This window comes from Rhinatrema bivittatum, chromosome 5, assembly GCF_901001135.1.
Source record: "Rhinatrema bivittatum chromosome 5, aRhiBiv1.1, whole genome shotgun sequence".
Taxonomy (NCBI): domain Eukaryota; kingdom Metazoa; phylum Chordata; class Amphibia; order Gymnophiona; family Rhinatrematidae; genus Rhinatrema; species Rhinatrema bivittatum.
In genome coordinates this window covers 41945242-41967745 of record NC_042619.1, presented here as the reverse complement: position 1 = coordinate 41967745, position 22504 = coordinate 41945242, and the positions used below count along the sequence as shown (strand labels likewise).

The 22504-nt window shown below is 47.2% G+C and overlaps 1 protein-coding gene across 2 annotated transcripts in view; it reads right to left on the bottom strand.

The window, feature by feature from the left end:
- CCDC81 (coiled-coil domain containing 81) overlaps positions 1–22504 on the bottom strand; it is a 377879-nt gene that overhangs the window by 57840 nt on the left and 297535 nt on the right. For both annotated transcript variants that reach the window (XM_029602264.1, XM_029602265.1), the window contains one exon: positions 6459–6685. In XM_029602264.1, the coding sequence (XP_029458124.1) occupies positions 6459–6685 (227 nt within the window). The remainder of the gene's footprint in view (positions 1–6458; positions 6686–22504) is intronic.

The following is a 22504-nucleotide window of genomic DNA, read 5'->3' as shown; positions in this document are numbered from 1 at the left end:
TATGCTGGAGTGCAATAGATGCATAATGGGTTGACAGCTTTCAGGAGAAACTTTATAACCCTAAGGAATTGCGAGCATGAGTCGAAGGAGACTAGGACCTAGTTCGAACTGGGATAAGAATCAGGGACGAAAGCAATGAAACCACTTAGGTCCATTGAGTATAGAATGTCACTGAATATAACCCATAGCAGTTTTGAATTATGAGAAAAATGCATAGTGGGAAGAAACCCCATAGCCCAACCATGAAAAGTTGAAAGGCTGAGGTTATGGAAAATATGCGCAGGGACATATAACAATGTATCAGAATGTCTGTGCGCATGCTGGACAAGAGGGTCTTAAGACTGTGGTGTCCAGAAGTGTTACAGAAGGGATTTATGGCAGTGACAGTAATCCCAGTTAGTAAATGTATAGTGAGTCCTGAAAAAAGTGAGAGCTCCTTGCATGTACTGAAAGTGGTTAGCAGTAGTCTATGCAAGGAAAGTGAATGATGTTACACTCCGCAGAGAAAACAGCATTCACCAACAGTGATGCAAGAGACAGTTCACTTACCGAAGCTGGTGCCAGCGGCAGAGCTTGGGGTTGTAATGTTGACTCACCATAAAGCACATAGAAACATTAAAATAATGTACTTACTGCAGTATGGAGTGATGGTAACCAAAGATACCATTGTACCTGTGACGTCTAAAGAAAGTTGGATTTTCTTAGGTCCAGGATGTGCGGAGAGTAACTATTTTCTGTTAAAAGAAAGAATAGTGCAATTAAAACTCCCCAACCCCCCTCCCTTCTCCCCTCTGCACTTCGTAGCACCTGGGGGAGTGTACCGGGACTTTGGTACAAGGTGGGGTGGCCGCTCTGATATCTGACCAGATGGGAGACCAGGAGGTGTCCCAATGGAGGATATCATGTAGGCTCCTGCAGGTGTGTGAGCGGTAAGTGGTACCCGTATTTCTGTATGCTGTACAAGGAGACACTGAGACCTGTGGCCAGGCCTCAAGGTGGACTTGTACATGGGGCAATGGTTGCTGAATCTCATGTTTAGCAGATCAGCCAATGCAGCTGGACCTTGGTTGGGAGGGAACCAAGAGTCAGAGCATTGGTCGGCACAGGGACTTGTTACTGACAAGAGAAGAAGCCCTGCTGCAATCCCAAGAAGATAGAGGGGTTCTCCTGATATTGTGGCTAACATAGCTAACATAGCGATATGTGACACTAATACCGTTCTAAAAGGCACATGACCCAGAACTTTTCGAACCACGGTCCGAATGGGAGAACACAACTCTATGGGAATGCCGCCGAAGCGAGTACTTACCATCCGACGTGGATCGCCGCAAGACGAGCCGGTGAAGATTGTTGACTCCGACGGTCTCCGGAGTCCTCGAGGGTAAGGCCGGGGACGTAAACGTCCATCTCGCTCTGAAACCCGGTATGGTGGCACAGGTACAGAGGAGACAGGCCAGGCATGAGTGGCGTTTAGACTGCTAAGTGTAACAGATGGCCATAGTCCCACACCACTTGACGGTGGGGCACGCCAGGAACAGAGGAGCCCTAACGGAACTCATGTTCCCTTCCCTCGTCACAGCGGCTCGATGTGTCGTGACGCCAATGCAGAAGCTGTCGGACCTGGATCCGGAAGTTCTGGATCACCAAGGACTGCCAAAACTGTAGGAACAGTGCTGATGGCAGTGGTGATGTCGCTCTGCCCGAGCGTTGTCCAGCCTGGAGAAGGATGGCACCGATGTGCTGGATGGCGTCAGCGGCGGACGATCACGATGTCGGCGATGATGGGTGCCACGGTGCTCAGCCCGGTCTTTCCCCAGCGCCGAGATGGAAGCCCTCGTCGTCCTGGAAGGCGATCGATGACAAACTGTCAGCACGCCTGCTCTGCTCCTGACACAATGGAGTGTCTTAAGCTAATACGGGGCTTAAAAAAGAACCCAAAGCGTGGAGCAATGTGAGGAGGCGAGGGTATTATGTGGCGGTGCTATGTCGGTATTGACGATATTGAAGGCAACCTAAGGGGCTTTGAGGATATCATCAAAATGGGTATGAAAAATCGTCGATGACTGGCCAGGAGAATGATGACAGTGACGGGCACTGACAGCAGTGGCATAGGTATCTTTGAAACGATGTGGAATCGAATAATCGAAAAACATTGCCGTTATTGAAAAAGATACCGGCATCGACTGAGTCGAAGTCGAATCAATAGGGCGTCAAGGACACCGAAGGAAAACGGAGGTGTCGAGGGCATCGATGCATGGAGGCGGGCATTTATGCCGTTTGTGGCATGGCCACGGGCATCAACTATAGGGCCACAGACGTTGACGGTATCGATTTGGACAGACTCAGATTTCCAAGTGTACATGGCATCGGTGCCCCCAGACACGTGTGTCGGTGGCATCGATATGGACACGTATGGAATCGATGGCATGGATCTCCCAGTCGATGAATTCCATCCCGGCATCAACGCCAGTCCCGGAATCGGCATGGGCATCGATGCCAGCCATAAGGCTGGCATTGGCATCAACGCCCATCCACGGAATCGAGCCAGCATGGATACCCACCGATGGGACCCACCTGGGCATCGAATTTCACCGATGGGAGCAGCCTGGCATCGACTGCCCTCGATGGATGCATTCTAACATAGATGCCCATGGATGAAACACCTGGGCATCGGTGTCCATCGATGCAAAAGGACCTGGCACCGATGCCATCGACGGACGGCCATCCGGCACCAATGCCATCGACGGACAAGCCATCCGGCACCGATGTCCATCGATGGGGACCATCCGGCACCGATGTCCACCGATGGGGACCATCCGGCATCGATGCCCACCGACGAATCGATGTGGCACCGATGCCCACCGATGGAAAAGGGCTGGACATCGGTGGGGAGGATGGGGCATCGATGGCATCCCCAAAAGGGGGGGTGGCATCGATGAAGTGACCCTGGGATCGTTAAAAAGTGTCTCGGGCAGCGGTGGCGGCGACCCGAGTATGCATGGCAGTGACTAACAGCGTGTGCGTCAATGGCATGCATCCGGGTAGGGACGGCACCGAGGAAGCCCAAGGAAAAAAAACAGTGCGTAGGAGGAAAAAGCCTGGTAGCACTGAAAAGCAAAAAACATGGATAAAGGCATCAGGGCACCGTGGGGGGAGGGGCGCTGATGACATATAAAAGCCCAGGGCGGTTTAGGAGGGTCCCGGTGTAGCGATAGGGTATCGACTGCGTGAGGGTACCAGGGAACGAAGGACTTGAAGCTACAGAGGTCCTAAAGTTAAGGAAAAAAATCCCTACCCCACTAGCATAAGCAAGCAGAGTGTCACAGGAGATACTCGCAAGCTGTTTAAAGCTAACTGAAAAATGGGGGAAGGGAAGGCTTCAGTCAGTTAACAGCCTTAAGATAGTGACAGGAACCGACCGAAAAATAAGAATTAGTACTCACCGAGCGTCGTAAAAACGTACGCGGAGGGAGACCTGTGCAGGGAAAAGTGTTTTTTGAAGTGAAAAGTTAAGTGTTTCCATGAGGTAATTAGTTAAAAAATCCTCACAGAGCTCCAACCGCTATGCTGACTGCAGAGCGGAAAAAAGAAGACTGAGGGAGACACCTGTGGCTCACAGGGATAATTGCAGGCTGGGCATGCTCAGTGCACCCAGTGTGCCAGTGTCAGTCAAAGCTTGTTGAAACTTTGACAGAAAAGTTTTCCGTACAGGGCTCCATCCTCGATGTCACCCATTTGTGAGGACTAACATCCTGCTGTCCTGTGAGAATGTGAGTTCTTATTCCAGACTTCATACAGGAACCAGTACTCACCTACTGCTCCTGTTCCTGAATATACTGAAGACTCTCTGTTGCATAGAAGCCATTACAAATATCTACAATTGTGAGTGTATCATCTACTACTGCTTATGTATCCTGCATACCCTGTCTACTCACTACCTATAGTCTCCCTCTACAGCTCAGCAATCCAGAGATCACAATTCCAGTATCTGAACGACTTCAGCCCTGCCCTGCACATCAGCTCACTACTGCCACCTCTGGTGGTTCTACTTCCTGTCTAATAAAGAACTATCTGTGTTTGTCTCCATACTCCATCCTAGCCGGTGGTCCCTCTCAGGATATCCTCTTGGGGGCACTGTCATCTGCCATCGGCCCAAGGATTCACCAATTTACATTGTGTTCATTCCTTACACTACTAGAGCGGTATCATAACAGATTGCCATTCTGTGGGGAGTCAACCCACAGATTACTAACTCCATCTACGGAGTACATCGGACTGATGACTCCTCGGGGGAGCAGATTCCATTACAGACTGCTACTCCTCCTCTTTGGAGGAACAGATCTCCATCAGGTTGCTAGCTCCACCCCTCTGGAGGAGCAGATCCACAACAGTTTGCTAACCTCCTTAGCAGATATACAACAGATTGCTAACTACGTACGGGGATTTATAAGACTTGCTGCCACAGATAAGGGTATCAAAGAGAGAAAAAAAGAGGTGAACATCCATCCAAACAATTTAATAGTGCAACAAAACACACCAGTCAAGTAGTAGATTCACAAAGCCCAAAACACTGTGATTGATACTCAAAAGCGAAACAAAAAAGCACCAGGAAAATTAAAGAAGTCCACATCAATCGAAAAAATAATTTAAGAAAAAAATCTGTGGAAGGGCCAAACACATCACTACAATTCACTGCAAGTTCCACAGGAGCCAAAAAATAAGCCACCAAACATAGGGCCCCACCAGCCACCAATTAAAGGAAATCATGCAAATGAAATAACGCTTCTGTTCCCCCTACATTTCTGGAACCATACTGCATCAGATATTCTGATTTTCAGCTGCGGGAATATCTTCCTGCAAAAATTTTAGCACGTCAACAAGAGAATCAAAAAAGAGAGATGTCCCATTTTGAGTGATCTTTATTCTTTCAGGATACAACACGGCATTTTGCACCCCTCTCTCTCACAGCAATTGCTTTCCTTCTGCGAAAACTTTCTTTTTCTCCACAGCCTGCGAGAAATCTTGAATAAGAAATACCTCTGCGTCTCCATACATGAGGGCATGCTTTTTCCAGGCAGTATCCAAAATTCTACATTTGTCTCCAAAATTATGCAGGTGAACAATCATAGCTCTAGGTCTCCCACCCAGACCCGGTGCTGGTTCCAAAGCACAATGTGCTTGATCCACTTTAATTTGCTCTTGTTTGGTGGTAAGGTCCAGAAGAGAGGGCAGCCATGTTGAGACAAATGTTGCTGCATCAGAGTCTTTGACCCATTCAGGAAGGCCACTTATGTGCAGGTTATTTCTTCGCCCTCTATTTTCCAAGTCATCTTGACGATTGTCCAGCAGAGAGAGCTTTTCCATCATGTCAATCTGGTGACCATAATTGGTAAATCCATCCTCCATATCACTTACCTGAAGCTTCACAATATCAAACTGCTCCTCCTGTTCTTTCACCGGAGACAAGCTGCGCCACCTTGTCTACCACAATTTTAAGTTTAGAATCGATGGTATTTGACAAAGTAGCAGAGTTTTAAACTGTCATAAAGTTTCCAGAGATTCAGTAGAAAATCCTCTTTCCCCCTCCGAATGTGAATCATCCAGCAGGCCTTCCCTGGAGGCCTCTGAGATTAAAGTATCATCCAACTTAGGCGTCTTAGTAAGTTTATCTTCCCACATCTTTGGAATAGAGCACTAAGGAGTATTTTTGAGAGATGTCACCATACTTGACAGCAAGAAATATGTAAAAATAGTGATAAATGGAATTGGCTGGTGGGAGTCTTCACAATATGCTGCTGCTCAGTCTAGTGCATCACATCTGTTATTTTTAATGTATTTCAAATTAAACTAGTATGCATCACAGAATAGCACAATTATTAAACAAACCATAGCAATAAAGGAAATAAAATGGTCGTGTTCAAAAGTTTGCATTCCTTTAGTTCTTAATATCGAGTATTGTCCCCTTTTGCATCAGTGACAGCTTGCATTCTTTTGTGTTAATTGTGAATGATAGTTAAAATCATGTTTGGAAGGTAGGAACCACCAGATGTCACTGCAAGCTCAGGACATGCTTCTTTGCTCCTAAATGGATCTTCCCCCTCTATTTTATTCTTTCCTGTAAATCTTACTTCCCTCTACATGGATCAGAGCTGCCAAGTTACCCAGCTGCAGGATGGAGATTTTGTCCATCCTAGTTCTGAACTTACATCAAAATGCAGTGTGGTACCGTAGTTATAGTCCCTACTTCCACCCAATAATGTATCAGGATAGTGTTGTTGGAAAACCAGGACAGACTTAAAATCTTCACCCTGAAACTGCTTAACTGGGTATGCAGCTACAATGGCAGGGTGACACCCCCCCCCCCCCCCCAAGTGAATGGCGTAGTGTAGTTGCTCCTTTTCGCCACACTCTTAGATAAAGCTGTAAAAATAAATTATAGTAAAGATGAGATAACTTACTCTTGTTTTGACCTTTCCAGAATTTCTGCTTCTTTCCTCTGCTGGATTAGTTCATTTAGAACGGCCATGGTTTTTCTTTCTGCTACAGCCTGCAGCTGCTGTTTATAGGTATCACAAGCTCTCTGCTTTTTTTCAACAATCTTTTCATGTGTCGCATCATTCTTTCCAAACAGTGTTGCACTTGTGTCAGGCTCAAAGACTGGCAAGTACAATGGCTTCATCTTTAGCTGCATAGAATTTATATCAAGATTTTACCAAAAGGGCCAGCTTGATAACAGCACTGCATACTGACATGTGGGAAGATCTTGGGTTCAATTCCCTCACTTGGCTCTTGCTTCTCTGGCTGGGAAGGGCAGAAATCATTGTGGAGGCACTGATCACTGCCTTCACTTGGGAGCCTAGTCATTACACAACAGTAATACCTACTAGCCAGGCTCAGGCAAAGGCATTGCTAGGTATTTAAAAGATCTGTGCTTGGGCCTTTAAACCTCATCCCCCTTCCCCACACCCAAGGTTTTGATAACTCCACAATCCCTATCAGCAAACTCTACTGAGAATGATCCTACAAAAACACATAACCGGACATCATACTTTTACATAGTACACTTTAAGAGAGTAATTTTCAAAGGCATTTCTATAGGTAAAGGATTGTACCCACAGAAGTGGCCTTTTACAAAATTGTCTACCCAATATCAGGTGAATTTTCAAAGGAGTTAGGCGAGTAAATGTACCATAGTATTGTAGCTATTTTTAAAAGCCATTTATGCACGTAAAGTGCACTTATGTGGGTAAATCCTATGGACAATTCAATGGCCTATATTGTAGCAATTTTCAAAAGTCCATTTACACGTGTGCATTTACACATGTAAAACCCAGTCCATTTACACGTGTGCATTTACACACGTAAAACCCAGTTTAAAGTGTGTAAATTGTTTTGAAAATAAAGCCTTATGTGTGTGCATATACCCTGTTCATGTTCAGGTTTACCCAGACTGAATGGAGGCTAAGGAGGGATTTGCACTTAGGTGCATACTTATCCATTTTTAAAAGCATACACCTAAACTTTCCCCCAATTTTCCATGCACATAATAGCAGGTGTAATTGTGTACAGTTAAATTTTGTAGGATACATTTCATAGCAGAGTTATATATGTATGGCTATTTTGAAAACTGGTGTAACTTATACCCATTTTTGCCACCTAATTTAGGCAGGTTGTTTGAAAATTACCCCAAAATAATTTCTATCCTATTTTCCCATGCAGCTCTCATCAGAGGGAAGTCATGCATGGAGTGTGAGAGGGAAAGGGGATCCTATTGTTCCCTGTGCCCTAGCTGCTTATCTATCAAGCTCTAGCTGGGAACTGTGGAGATACAATAGCTCCACCTGTAAAGCAGGAGATGCTAGGAGTGCATCTCACTGACATCTCTAGACAGAAGGATCTTTCATGCAACATAGATATCCCCAGCCAGATTCAACCACTCACTAAAACTACCATTAAAATTGTTTAATAGCATCATTCAATCAATTTTTTCCGGCGTGGAATCCAGGTGCTATACAAGATCATATATAACCTCAATATTTGTTTATTTATTTCCAAAATGGCTTCAAAGCGGATTACAATCAAATAAGAACAGACTAACAAGTACACAAGTACAAAGGGGTGTGGGATAAACACTGTGGATCTATAAAATCTAGAGGATGTGAATGAAGAGAAGAGGCTCGTGGGTGGCTTGCTTGCGGGAATGACAGCTACTACCGGGAGATTAATATCCTTATTCAATAAACATACACACAGTTAATGCGACTCCAACATTGCTCTATGCTTCAATGGCAAGAGGAAATGTGGAAAAAAGGATTTGCATCCTCAAAAATGCAGGGGAGTAGCTTGCTTGTTACGGCGGTTACTACCCCAAACCAAATAAGCCTGATACTTCACTTTCAATGCATATCCAGCATAGCTCTCTGCTTCAACAGAAGGGAGAATGGAGAATGAAGAAAAGACAATTTATATTCAGCAACAACCAACAAGGAATGAAATACATAGTCTGGGTAAACAAATAAGCAAGGGTGTAGCTTGCTTATTACGGCGGTTACTACCCAGAATCAATTAAGCCTGATACATCACTTGGAATACATATCCAGCACAGTTCACTGCTTCAACAGCAGGGGGGAATGAAGTAAAGAGGATTTATATTCAGACAACCAACAAGGACTGAATTGCACAGGCAGGGTAAACAAGCGTAGGAGTAGCTTGCTTATTACGGTGGTTACTACCCCAAACCAATTACCTAGATACTTCACCTAGATGCAGCTCCAGCCCTGCTCCCTACATCAGTGGTGGGGGTGGAAGGGAATTGGAACCAAAACGTTACCAGTAAGGGCCCTGACTTCGGTGGTCAGAGTAACAGATAAGTATGAAAACAATTAAGTCTGAAAGCTTGCTGGGCAGACTGGATGGGCCATTTGGTCTTATTTGTTTATTTATTTATTTATTATTTTTGCTATACCGGCTTTCATGACAGGAATCACATCAAACCGGTTTACATTTAACAAAGTGTGTAAGGTAGAGAGAACTTAAACCAACAGTAAAGCAAATGTTGCTTACCTGATGTAACAGGTGTTCTCACAGGACAGCAGGATGTTAGTCCTCACAAATGGGTGACATCGAGGATGGAGCCCACCACGGAAAACTTCTGTCAAAGTTTAAACAGAACTTTGACTGGCCCCTACTGGGCATGCCCAGCAAGGCACTGACCCTGCAGCCAGCAGGGGTCTCCCTTCAGTCTGATATTCAAGCTACAGGCAGTGCCTAGAAAGTAAAAATAAAACGAACCCAACACCGCGGGGAGGCGGGCGGGTTTCGTGAGGACTAACATCCTGCTGTCCTGTGAGAACACCTGTTACATCAGGTAAGCAACATTTGCTTTCTCACAGGACAAGCAGGATGGTTGTCCTCACAAATGGGTGAGTACCGAGCTGAGGATGTCCCGACTTGCACCAAATGTACCCAACGGTGTGCAGCAGGCACAACAACTGAGGAGAAAATTTGGGAAAGGGCATCCGCACCCTACCGGGTAGGTGGAAGGGTGTTGGTACATCAGGTTGGAAAAAGGTTACGCAAGACAGATTGGCCGAAGATGGAGTCCTGTCTTCCAGCCTTGTCCAAACAATAGTGGGCTGCAAAGGTGTGGAGGGAACTCCAGGTTGCAGCTTTACAGATGTCAGGAAGCGGCACCGATCGAAGGTGTGCCACTGACGTCGCCATGGCCCTCACAGAGTGTGCTTTAACACGGTCTTGAAAAGGAATGCCAGCTTGCTGATAGCAGAAAGAGATGCAGTCCGCCAACCAGGAGGAAAGAGCCTGCTTACCCACAGGTTGTCCTAACTTGTTAGGATGGAAAGAGACGAATAATTGAGTGCTCTTCATGTGAGCAACTGTACGGTCTAGGTAAAAAGCTAGAGCCCGTTTACAGTCTAGGGTATGCAGGGTCTGCTCTCCAGAGTTGGAGTGGGGCCTGGGAAAAAAGATAGGTAGTATTATGGATTGATTGATATGAAACTCAGAAACTACCTTAGGTAAAAATTTAGGGTGAGTGCGGAGTACCGCCCGGTCCTGCAGGAGCTTAGTGTAAGGCGGATAGGTAACTAGGGCCTGTAATTCACTAACCCTGCGAGCTGAAGTAACAGCCAAAAGGAATAACACTTTCCAAGTGAGATATTTCAAGTCACAGGAGTGCAGAGGTTCGAAAGGAGGTTTCATTAGACGACCAAGAACCAGGTTAAGGTCCCAGGATGGGGCCGGAGGACGCAAGGGTGGCTTCAGATGGAGCAAGCCCTTAAGAAAGCGTGTGACTAGGGGTTGTACTGAAATAGGATTACCCCCAATACCCTTATGGAAGGCGGCTACCGCACTGACATGCATTCTGATAGAAGAGGTTTTAAGACCTGATTCAGAGAGATGCCATAAATAGTCCAAGAATTTGGAGATTGGACAGGAAAGGGGATCAAGGGACTGAGAAGTGCACCATGATGTGTACCTTTTCCATTTGTATGAGTAAGACTTTCTTGTGGAAGGCTTTCGTGAAGCTATCAGGACACGAGAAACGGAATCTGAAAGGTTAAATGGTTGAAGGACTAATCTTTCAACATCCATGCCGTCAGGGACAAGGCCTGGAGGTTGGGATGGAGGAGGCATCCGTCGTTTTGAGTGAGCAGATGCGGGTCCTGTCCCAGAGGAATGTGCCTGCGGATGGAGAGATCCTGGAGTATTGGAAACCATACTTGGCGTGGCCAGTAAGGTGCAATCAGGATCATGGTTCCTCCGTCCAGGCGTAGCTTCACGAGAGTCTTTGACACAAGAGGGAGTGGAGGGAATGCATAGAGCAGACCGGTTGTCCACTTGAGGGAGAATGCATCTCTCGGCCGAGAGTGCTGGCTCCGAATGAGAGAGCAGTAATCGTCCACTTTGTGGTTCTGAGGGGACGCAAAGAGGTCTATGCGGGGAGAACCCCACTTGTGAAACAGAGAGGTCGCTACCAGAGGATCGAGTGACCACTCGTGTGGTTGGAAGACACGGCTCAGCTGGTCTGCCAATACATTGTCTACTCCCGGCAGGTAAGTGGCCCTGAGGTACATGGAGTGGGAGAGAGCTTCCGCCCAGATCTGCGCAGCTTCCTGACACAGAAGGAAGGAGCCTGTGCCTCCCTGCTTGTTTATGTACCACATGGCCACCTGGTTGTCCGTCTGGATTAAGATTATCTGATGAAATAGATGATCTTTGAAAGTTCGGAGCGCATAGGAAATTGATCTGGTGTTCGGCTTCCTCCTTGGACCATAACCCTTGGGTTTGGAAGTCGTCCACATGGGTTCCCCAACCGATGTGAGAAGCGTCGGTGGTTAGGATTACTTGCGGATCCGGTGGAAGAAAAGGTAAGCCCTGAAGGAGGTTGACCTGAGTCGTCCACCAGGTTAAGGATAAGCGCAGCGCTTGTGTGACTGTGACTATGGAGGACAGAGGCTGAAAAGCTTGAATCCATTGGTGTCGTAGAGTCCATTGTGTTACTCTCATGGCTAGTCGGGTCATGGGAGTGACTTGAACCGAGGATGCCATGTGTCCTAGGAGAATGAGGAACTGGCGAGCCGTGGCAGTGTTCTGAGACTGTAGCTGGCGAGCCAGGGATATTAGGGTGTGGACCCTCTGAAGAGGAAGGTAAGCCTTTGCCTGTAAGGTGTCCAAGTCTGCCCCAATGAAGGATAAGGTTTGAGACGGGACTAAGCAAGATTTCTCGTAATTGACAAGAAACCCTAAGGAAAGGAGTGTTTGAATTGTCAATTTTAGGGAGGATTGAGCTATCTGTTGGGTGGAGGCCCTGATTAGCCAATCGTCCAGGTAGGGGTAGACGTGGACACCTTCCTTCCTTAGGAATGCTGCTACCACTACGAGACATTTGGTAAAGACTCGTGGGGCAGAAGCCAGACCGAAAGGTAGGACACGGTATTGATAATGGTCGTGGCCTACTAGAAACCGCAGATATTTGCGATGGGATTGTGTGATCGCAATGTGGGTATAAGCGTCCTTGAGGTCGAGAGAGCACAGCCAATCCCCTCTTTGTAGCAGAGGGAGCAGCGCGCCTAGGGTTACCATTTTGAACTTCTCTTTTTGAAGGTATTTGTTGAGGGCTCGAAGGTCTAAAATGGGACGTAGTCCCCCTGATTTCTTTGGTATTAGGAAGTATCTGGAATAGAATCCCTTCCCTCGTTGAGAGGGAGGGACGGGTTCTATAGCATTTGATTGCAGAAGAAGAGATACTTCCTGTTGTAATTGAGCCAAATGGGTGGATAGACTCCACGCTTGAAGAGGCGGGGAGTCTGCCGGAAGAGTTATGAAGTTGAGGTGGTAACCCTGTGCGATAATTGTTAGCACCCACTGATCTGAGGTGATCTGCAACCAAGGTTGTAGAAAATGGTACAGTCGACCTCCTACAGGAATGTCTGGAAGAGGGGTTTGGCATGTGTTCCCTACAGGGGAGTCAAAGGCCAGCCGCAGGCCCAGGAGGAGGGGCTACAGTAGGCCTTTGTTTCCTAGGCTGACGCGGCTGAGGCCTAGTAGAGGATCGAGCTGGACGAGGCCTGGCCGATGGAGGGTAGTAACAGCGTGGCTGAAAGAACGACTTCTTAGAGTCCTTCTTAAGTGGTTGTTTGGAGGAAACCTCAGACGGAACAGAAGAAAGTTGTTTTAACGTCTCGTGGTGATCTTTCAATTCAGCTACAATTTGCTGAATTTGTTCTCCAAACAAATTGTCCCCTAAGCAGGGTAAATCCGCTAAACGATCCTGGACCTCTGGGCGAAGGTTGGAGGACTTTAACCAAGCCCAACGTCTGGCCGAGATGGCAGTAGCTGAAACCGTTGTGGAGGCATCGAAGATGTCATAAGCCGTTCTGATCTCGTGCTTCCCCGCTTCAAACCCTTTGTTAAGAAGGGCCTGAAGCTGTGGCTGGTATTGGTCAGGTAATGTGTCAGCAACATCTTGCATCTGTTTAAGGATGGTTCTGTTATATTGCGTCATGTAGAGTTGATATGAGGCTATGCGAGAAATCAGCATAGCTCCATGGTACACTTTCCGTCCCACACTGTCCAGGAATTTATTGTCCTTGACCGGCGGAGTGGAGGAGTGTGGCTTGAGACGCTTGGCCTTTCTTTGTGCGGACTCAACCACAACAGAGCGATGATCCAGTTGAGGCTTTTGAAAGCCTGGTGCTGACTGGACGAGGTATGTGGAGTCAGCCTTCTTGTTAACTGGTGATACAGATGAAGGAGATTCCCAGTTTTTCTTTAAGAGATCGAGAAACACCTGGTGAATGGGGATGGAAGCGATGATTTTTGGAGCGTCCAAAAATTGAAGCAGTTCCATCATCTGGTGTCTGTCATCGGTCTCAAATTGCAGCTGAAAAGGTACAATTTCGGACATCTCCTTTACAAAATTAATAAAGGAGAGATCCTCTGGAGGAGATCTTTTTCTACTCTCTGTAGGAGAAGGCGGTGATGGTAAATCTGTGTCAGAAGATGTATCATCACCCCAGGTATCATAGGGATCACTTGGGGGTTGAAGCCCCGATGGACCTGGTTGAGGATCCGAAGGCATCGAAGGAAACCTTGGAGGAACCGGTGGTACAATCGGTACTGGGAACGGCATCGAGGGTTTCGGTGCTGCCGATGGAGTCGGTGCCGGTCTTGGAACCGATGGAGCCAAAGGATAAATCGGTGGAGATATACGAGAAGGCACCGATGGGACCACCCCGGAAGGGGGAATCAGGAACGGTGTTTCTCCCGCCGATGAAAATCCAGTCGGAGACGATGGCGCTGTCGGTGCTACTGGAATCATCGATGGAAGGGCATGTACAAGTGCCTCCATACGTTGTAGTAGCGGTGCCAGCGCTTCCACCAAAGGTTCGGTGGTCGGTTCCTTCCTCGGTGGCGGAGTCGGTGCCAGGGTCGATGCCGGTGGCGGTGCCGGAATCGGTGCCGGAGACGGTGCCAATGGAGGTTGGAATCTTTGCATCGCTTTCTCGATGGCCTCCTGGACCAGCCGGTCCAGTTCTGCCCGGAGACCAGGGGTAACAATACCCGGCTCGACGGGAGAGGGAGGCTGAGGCAGAGCCGGAGGGACCACCGTAACCGGTGGGATCACGGCTCCCACACCCCGAGAGGGTGAGGGTTTCCTCGATGCCTGCGAACGAGACGTGGACGGTGCCAAGTCTGATCGAGGCCTCTTAGTCGGTGGCTCGGCTTGTTCAGAGGTCGATGACTGTGGATCCTCGACAGGCCGAGACTTGTGCCGTCGATGGCGATGCTTGTCCTTCCGGTCTCCTCGCCCATCCGGGGAGGGGACAGGAGTCGACGGCCGAGAAGTCATCGATGGTGGACGGTCACCGGAGGGTTGACGATGGTGGTGCAACTTCGACGGTGCCGGTTCCGATGACGTCGATGCTATCGATGGCGTTGGGGTGGGTGCATGGAAGAGGAGCCCCATCTTCTCCATCCTGGCCTTGCGACCCTTAGGTGTCATTAGGGCACACTTGGTGCAAGTCAGGACATCATGCTCACTACCCAAACACAAAACACAAACCCTATGGGGGTCTGTGATTGACATAGTCCGGGTACAATCCGGACATCGACGGAACCCCGTCGCCATGGCTTAAGGCCAAATTTAGTCGCGGGCTTGGTAAGTGCCAACAGGCCTCAAGGGCCAAATTCGACGGTAGTCGAAGAAAAAAAGGCAAAAAACTTACCGGTTTCCGCGAAGGTGATAAAAATTTGTCGAAGGGAGACCCCTGAGGGGCAAATTTTCTTCGGAAAGAAAAATACCGAATTCCTGTCAGGAACGTGGTAAGAGAGCTCCTTTCACCGCGTGGCAACTGCTGCGCGGAAAAAAGAAGACTGAAGGGAGACCCCTGCTGGCTGCAGGGTCAGTGCCTTGCTGGGCATGCCCAGTAGGGGCCAGTCAAAGTTCTGTTTAAACTTTGACAGAAGTTTTCCGTGGTGGGCTCCATCCTCGATGTCACCCATTTGTGAGGACAACCATCCTGCTTGTCCTGTGAGAACAAGAGCATGATTAGGAGAGCATGGTTAGGAGAGTGACACAGTTACAATAAAACAGGGAAGTAAATAACTGGGATCTAGAAAGAGAGGGGGGGGGGAAGATAACTTACAGCAAAATATTTACAGAGTAGCAAAATCGATTCCAATATAATACATTTGTATAGCAATTGATATTAAAAAACACGGTGATGGAGATGACGGAGAAGTGAATGGTTTCTTATTTAAATCCATTTTTTGATAAAGTGTTTGAGGTGTTGGGTGAAGGTCTCAATCAAGGACTGGAAAGGCTTTTTTAAAAAGCCAAGTTTTCAGCCTTTTCCTGAACGTTAGTAGGCAGGGTTCCTGTCTCAGGTCAGCTGGGATGGAGTTCCATAAAGGTGGACCTGCTGTTGAGAGCGCTCTGACACTGAGAGATTTGTGTTGGTAGGTTTTGGCGTGTGGTACCTGAAGCGATTCTTTGTAAGATTCCCTGATGGGTCTGGCGGACGTGTGTTTTTTTTTTTTTTTAAATATTTAAACGGTTTTTATTGGGAACCATAAAAAGTAGGACAAATAACAAGCATAAGACATATCATACAAAAGCTTCAACGGCAGGGGAAAAGAAAAACTGATACTTCACGCATATCCAGCATAACTTCAATGGCAGGGGAGAAGAAAAAAGGATTCACACTCACAAAGCGGGGAGTAGCTGGCTTGTTACGGCGGTTACTACCCCAAACCAAATGTGCCTGATACTTCACTTTCGATGCATATCCAGCATAGCTCTCTGCTTCAACGGCAGGGGAGAAGAAAAAAACTGATACCTCACACATATCCAGCATAGCTCCCTGCTTCAATGGCAGGGGAGAAGATAAACAACCAATAAGGGCTGTATAACATAATCTGGGTAAAAACAAATAAGCATGGGTGTAGCTTGCTTATTGCGGCGGTTACTACCCCTACTACCTCTAACTAATCAAGCTAGATATTTCACTTGGATGCAGCTCCATCACCGCTCTCTACATTAATGGCGGGGGTGGAAGGGAATTAGAACCAAGAGCTAAGAGAAACAGATGAGTATGGGAGAAGGGGTGGGGGAAGCTTGCTGGGCAGACTGGATGGGCCATTTGGTCTTCTTCTGCCGTCATTTCTATGTTTCTATATGTTTCTATGGAATGTGAGTCAGACCACAGCTAACAGCAGGTCTAAAAAAACATCAACTGGTTCCATTATATTCCCCAACAGTACCACCCCTCAGGGGGTGGGGGGTTGGGGAGGGAGGGGGTGGTACTGTTGGGGAATATAATGGACGTGTGTTTTTTGAAGGGAATTTGTAAGTTAAGCTGTGCATGTTGATGGATGACCTTGTAGATGGTGGTGATAGATTTGTAAATGATTCTGTAGTGGATCGGTAACCAGTGAAGGTCTTTGAGGATTGGGGAGATGTGGTCGATTCTCCTGGAGTTCGTAAGGATTCTGGCTGCTGTATTCTGCACCATTTGTAGAGGTTTGGTATGCGAAGCTGGGAGGCCCAGTAGTAGTGAGTTACAATAATCTAGCTTGGAGAAGATTATTGCTTGCAGAATTGTTCTGAAATCCTGAGCGTGGAAGAGCGGCTTTATTCTTTTGAGGATATGTAATTTGTGAAAGCAATCTTTGGTAGTTTGGTTGATGAATGATTTAAGGTTGAGACTGTTGTCCATGATGGCTCCTAGGTCTCTTACGTGAGAGGTTTGAAGGAGGGCTGGTGGCTTTGAGGATGTATTGTAGTTTTCCGGGGATATAAGCAGGTATTCCGTTTTCGAAGCATTGAGTATTAGGTTTAGGCTGGTGAGGAGGTGTTTGATTTCTATTAGGCAACTATCGCAGTATTCTAATGTTTTCGTAATGGATTCTTTTACAGGGATCACGATCTGAACATCGTCTGCAAAAAGGAAGTGTTTCAGGTTTAGTTTCGTGAGCAGTTGGCAGAGTGGGAGCAGGTAAATATTAAAGAGCATGGGTGAAAGAGAGGAACCCTGCGGAACCCCTAGAGAGGATGGAAAGTAATGGGATTCTTTATTATGGATTTTGACCTTGTATCCTCTGTTCTCCAGGAAAGTTTTGAACCAAGTCAGTGCTGAGCCTGTCACTCCTATGTTTGCCAGCTGTTTTAGAAGGAGGTGATGGTTGACTGTATCGAAGGCAGCCGAAAGGTCAAGGAGGATTAATAAGAAAGCTTGACCTTTATTGATGACGGAGAGGAGGAAGTCCGTGAGGGAGAGAAGTAGCGTTTCAGTGCTTGAAACTTTGCGAAAACCATATTGGTTTGGGGACAGAATATTGTGATCCTCTATGTAATTAGATAATTGAGTGTTTACTAATTTTTCCATAACTTTAGCTATAAATGGAAGATAGGAAATAGGGCGGAAATTGTTAGGATCGCTGGCATTTAGGTTCGGGTTTTTTAGGAGTGGTTTGATTGAGGCTGTTTAAAGGTCGTCTGGGTAGATACCCTGGGACAGGGAGCAATTTATGATGTCGGCTAGGGTTTTCGATATAATATCTGGGATTAGAAGAAGCATTTTGGAAGGGATTTGATCAAAAGGGTGTGATGATGGTTTAATTTTCTTCAGAACCGATTGTATCTCTGAGATGGTGATGGGTTCGAAGGAGTTGAGCTGAATGTCTTTGTTTGGGAGAAGATATGTGCTATCGGATGTGCAAGTGTTTGGGGTCAGCTGATTGAGGAGGTCGGAGATTTTTTTACTGAAGTAAAGAGCCAGTTCGTCTGCTTTAGTCTGGGAGAAGTCGGTTGGGATATCTGGAGTGATAGCTTTTGTGAGACTGGAAACGAAGGTGAAAAGAGCTTTAGAGTCAAAGATGAGGTGGTGGATCTTAAGGGCATAGTAGTCTCTTTTGGTTTTCAATGTATTGCTCTTGTATAAGTGGAGGGAGCATTTGTAATCAAATAGTGAGGAAGGTGAGGGGGCTTTACGCCATTTTCTTTCTTTCTGGCGAAGTAGATGTTTGAGTTTTCGCAGTTCGTCATTAAACCAGGGTTGAGTTTTGGACGCATTTTGTTTGAGCTTTTTAGTTGTCAGAGGACATAGTGTATTTGCTACTGATTCTGTTATTTTGGACCAGGATTGGAGAGCTGAGTTGGGTATGGAGACGTCAATGTGTGAGAGATCCGGGGCTAGGAGCTTGCTGAGGTGCTCCGAGGCGCAAGGTTTCCTGTAGAGGAATGATGGTCTGGAGTAATGATTAGAGCCCGGTTGTAACAGAGAGAAGGTAGTGGAGATTAATGAGTGATCTGACCATGGGACTTGTTCACACACTGGTTGTTTGGTTTGTGAAATGCCGGAGTTTGTAAAGAAAAGATCCAGCGTATGACCCACTTTGTGAGTAGGTTTGATGATTTGCTGTTTGAAACCCATTGCTGATATTGCGGTGAGGAAAGCTTCGCAGTTTGTTGAGAGGGGGACTTTATCTACATGTAAGTTAAAGTCTCCTAAGATTATAGCAGGAGAGTCTAGGTTTAGGTGAGAAGCTATAATTTCGAGAATGGGGGAGGCATCAGACTCTAGCAGGCCTGGAGGGGCATAGACTAGGAGGATTTGGAGATGTTCTGATTTGAACAATCCTATTTCTAGTTTGGTAGCTGAATGGATTGGGTAGTGTGTAAATCTCAGGGACTTTTTGGCAGCTAGGAATATACCCCCTCCTCTTTTTTTTTGTCTTGGGATAGAGAAGAAATCGTAGGTCTGTGTTGGTAATTGGTTAATGAGGGCGATGTCCGAAGATTTGAGCCATGTTTATGTTATGGCGCAAAAGTCTGGGGTTGTGTCCTGCAGAAGGTCGTTGAGTATTAATGTTTTGTTGATGAGCGATTGGGAGTTGAACAGGATAATGGTGAATAGAGTGAGTCCTAAAAACTGTGTGGTGGGGAAATCATGATTGGGATGAGGGATTTGTAGGTGCGTGAGCGGTTGAACATTGTTGATTATGTGAGAGCTTATTGTAGAGACCGAGCAGAGGGCAGTGGAGGATGGTAGAACGCACCTCGTGGAGGTGAAGGGAGTGATGGCCTTGCCCTGCCGGGTTTTTGTGGGTGTATGATTCCAGGCAGGATCTTCTGTCTCTGGGATGTTGTCCTTATAGGGAGAAGAGAGGAAAGTTCTGATGAGGTTGCTTGGTTTTTGAGCGATTTCCTGCTTGTGAAGGGTCGAAGGCTAGTTCTTTTTGCTCTAGATTGGTGATGGCTTGGTAGGAGAGCTTAGGGATTTATTGCTGCCCGGCGAGGCTGTACGAAGGGGCGGGGCTTTGGTACCAGGACGGGGCAGAGCCGACTAAGCTGGCTGTCGGGCAGGTGAGGCGCAGCAGAAAAGGATCGCCGGAAGGGAGAGCCCAGATTTAAAGGGCTCTTACCTTGCTTTTTTTGTTTTTTTGGCGGTTGGTTGGGAGGCGATGTACCGCATTCTCACCGAGTGACTTGATGATCCGGTCCAAATCATCCCTGAAGAGAAATTTCCCCTTGAAAGGAAGAGATCCCAGCTGTGACTTGGATGAGGAATCTGCCGACCAGTTGCGGAGCCAGAGGAGACGTCGCGCTGAGACTGCTGAGACCATTGACCTTGCAAGAACTCAGAGTAGGTCATACAGGGCATCCGCTCCATAGGTTATGACCGCCTCTAGACCGTCTGCCTGACTTGCTTCCTCTGGCGGTAGATCCTAAGAGGTAAGGAGTTGCTGTACCCAGCAAAGCCCCGCTCTTTGCGCAAGCGAGCTACAGATGGCCGCTTGGACTCCCAATGCGGAAACCTCAAATACCCTTTTGAGGTAGACTTCCAGCTTTCTGTCCTGCAGGTCGCTCAGGGCCATGCCTCCCGTGACCGGAATAGTCATACGCTTTGTGACAGCCGAGACTGCGGAGTTGACCTTCGGAACCTTAAGAAGATCTAAGAAGTCCTCAAGAAGAAGGACTAGTTTATCCATCGCCCTGCTTACCTTCAGAGAGACTACGGGAGCATCCCATTCTCTAGCCAACAGTTGCAAGAAGGTAGGATGGGTAGGAAAGGCCCTGGACGGAGGATGGAGACCCGCCAGCACTGGGTCCCCCTTCTTCCCCGAGGTAGTGGGTCCCGGCCGATCCAGGAGAGCCTCGATGTCCAGCTCTTGAAGGATATGTGGAATGAGAGCGTCCAACTCATCCCTCTGAAAGATCCGTAGCACCCTTGGGTCATCCCCTTCCATCTGGGCAGCGAGCAGGGGATCATCCAGTCCAGGATCTAGGGCCGAGTCAAACCCCTTCCCCCCCCCCCCCCCCCGCAGGGGGAAGCGCGAGATGCACCCGGGAGGTCCCCTAAGGGGCCCCCAGTGCCCCCCACTGGGTCCTGGGATCCCTCGGGAGGAGTATCAGCTGTCCTGGGAACCTTGGGAGGCGGGGACCCTGTTGCGGAATCCGGAGGCTGTGTCATTCTTGCCAAATAAGCGTTGTGCATAAATAGAACAAAGTCTGTGGTAAAAGGAGGCGGGCCCGGGGGAGGCAAGGCAGAAGGATTCCCAGGCTGTAAATAGAGTCCCAGAGGCGGAACCGGTGTTAAAACCGGTGGTTGCAGATCAGAAAAATCCTCTGAATCCTCTTCCGAAGGCAATGGTATGGCTGGCTCTGGGACCAAAATGGCCATCGTTCCCGCGCGAAACGGCATTGGAGCCGGCCCCTGTCTGTGAAGGTGCAATTGACCGTGCGAAGAAGGATGTCCCGCCGGCTGCGAGGTGCCCTCCCCACCAGGGAGGCACTTCGTACAAATCCCCTTGCAGGAGAGCCTCAATCCCGGCTCTCCGCATGCTGAACATCTAAGAGCCCTCAGCATGAGGGCAAGAGGGGGAGGGGAGAGAGCCGTGAGGAAGCTCAGCGCCGCAGGCAGTGGGAAAACGCCTCCACTTTTAAACACACCGACCCCGAGGAAACAAGAGTGCCAGCAGAGGAATGTTACCTCTCTGCGGTCAGCAGCCCCGAGGAATGCGCTTCTCGGGGACGTGGGTCGGGACGCGGCAGGGGGGGAGAGGTTGAAACCTCCAACATGCACCCCCAGGAGAGCTGGTTCGAGGAGACCTAAAGGAAAGTAATAAAATCACAAAAACTTACCCCTAAACAAAGGAGGAAAGAAGAAACCAGACAAAGTGAAAAACAGAACTGTCTGCAAGTTAAGACAGAATAATTTGCTTGCTCCTTTTTTTTTTTTTTTTTTAAATAACTGATCCATCAAATCAAAGTAGAAAGGAAGAAAGAATAACTCTCTCCAAAACTGGGGAAGCCAAGGTTCCCCTACTCCTATCTGCTGGAGTTAGAAAGATACTGAGGACTTACAGAGGGTGCACTGGTTTATGAGGCAGCACCCTCCGAAGCTTTGTCTGACTCCATCTGCTGGACGGGGGACATAACCCACCGTCTGGACTGATCCTGGTACGTAAAGGGAACATGCCAAAAGGGATAGAAGAACACTGGTGGGATTTTTTTTTGTTTTATTTTAAAACATTTCTATACCGTCGTTTAGTGATGCACTATCACAACGGTTTACAAATAGGCACGTAAATAAGTTTGGTTTGGTTTATAAATTGTCTAGTAGGTGCCAATACATTTTTTGGTTACATGATTTAAATAATATAAGCTATATGGAAAGTGGATTGGAAATTCCATTTATATGATTAATAGAATATCCATACATGTTATATACTGTACTTCTCTTAAATTAATACTTAATTATGAGAAAAAAAATAATAAAGTAAGCTCTTCTGCAGAAGAGTGAGCGGAAAGCCAGAAAACTATTGTAACGGCGCTGTTGTCCCTCCCCCCAGCAGTAGTTTCGGAGCAGCTTACATCATCCATTGTTGCAGACTGGCCCGATAAATTGGCATCCTGCAGTGTGCAGTGTAGTCTAAGTAAGAAAACTAAAAAGTCATGGGATAGGAGGCGATGTCCTTTTGTGGATTACAAACTGGTTAAAAGACAGGAAACAGAGTAGGATTAAATGATAATTTTCTCAGTGAAGAAGGTAAACAGTCCACTGCCTCAGGGATCTGTACTTGGACCGGTGCTTTTCAATATATTTATAAATGATCTGGAAAGGAATACGACAAGTGAGAGGAAATCAAATTTGCAAGTGATAAAAAAAATTATTCAGAGTAGTTAAATCGCAGCAGATTGTGATAAATTGCAGGAAGACCTTGCGAGACTGGAAGATTGGGCATCCAAATGGCAGATGAAATTTAATGTGGACAAGTACAAGGTGATGCATATAGGGAAAAATAACCCATACTGTAGTTACACAATGTTAGGTTTTTTATTAGGAGCTACCACCCACGAAAAGGATCTAGGCATCACAGTGGATTGAAATCGTCAGTTCAGTGTGCTGCAGCAGTCAAAAAAGCAAACAGAATGTTAGGAATTATTAGGAAGGGAATGGTAAATAAAACAGAAAATAAT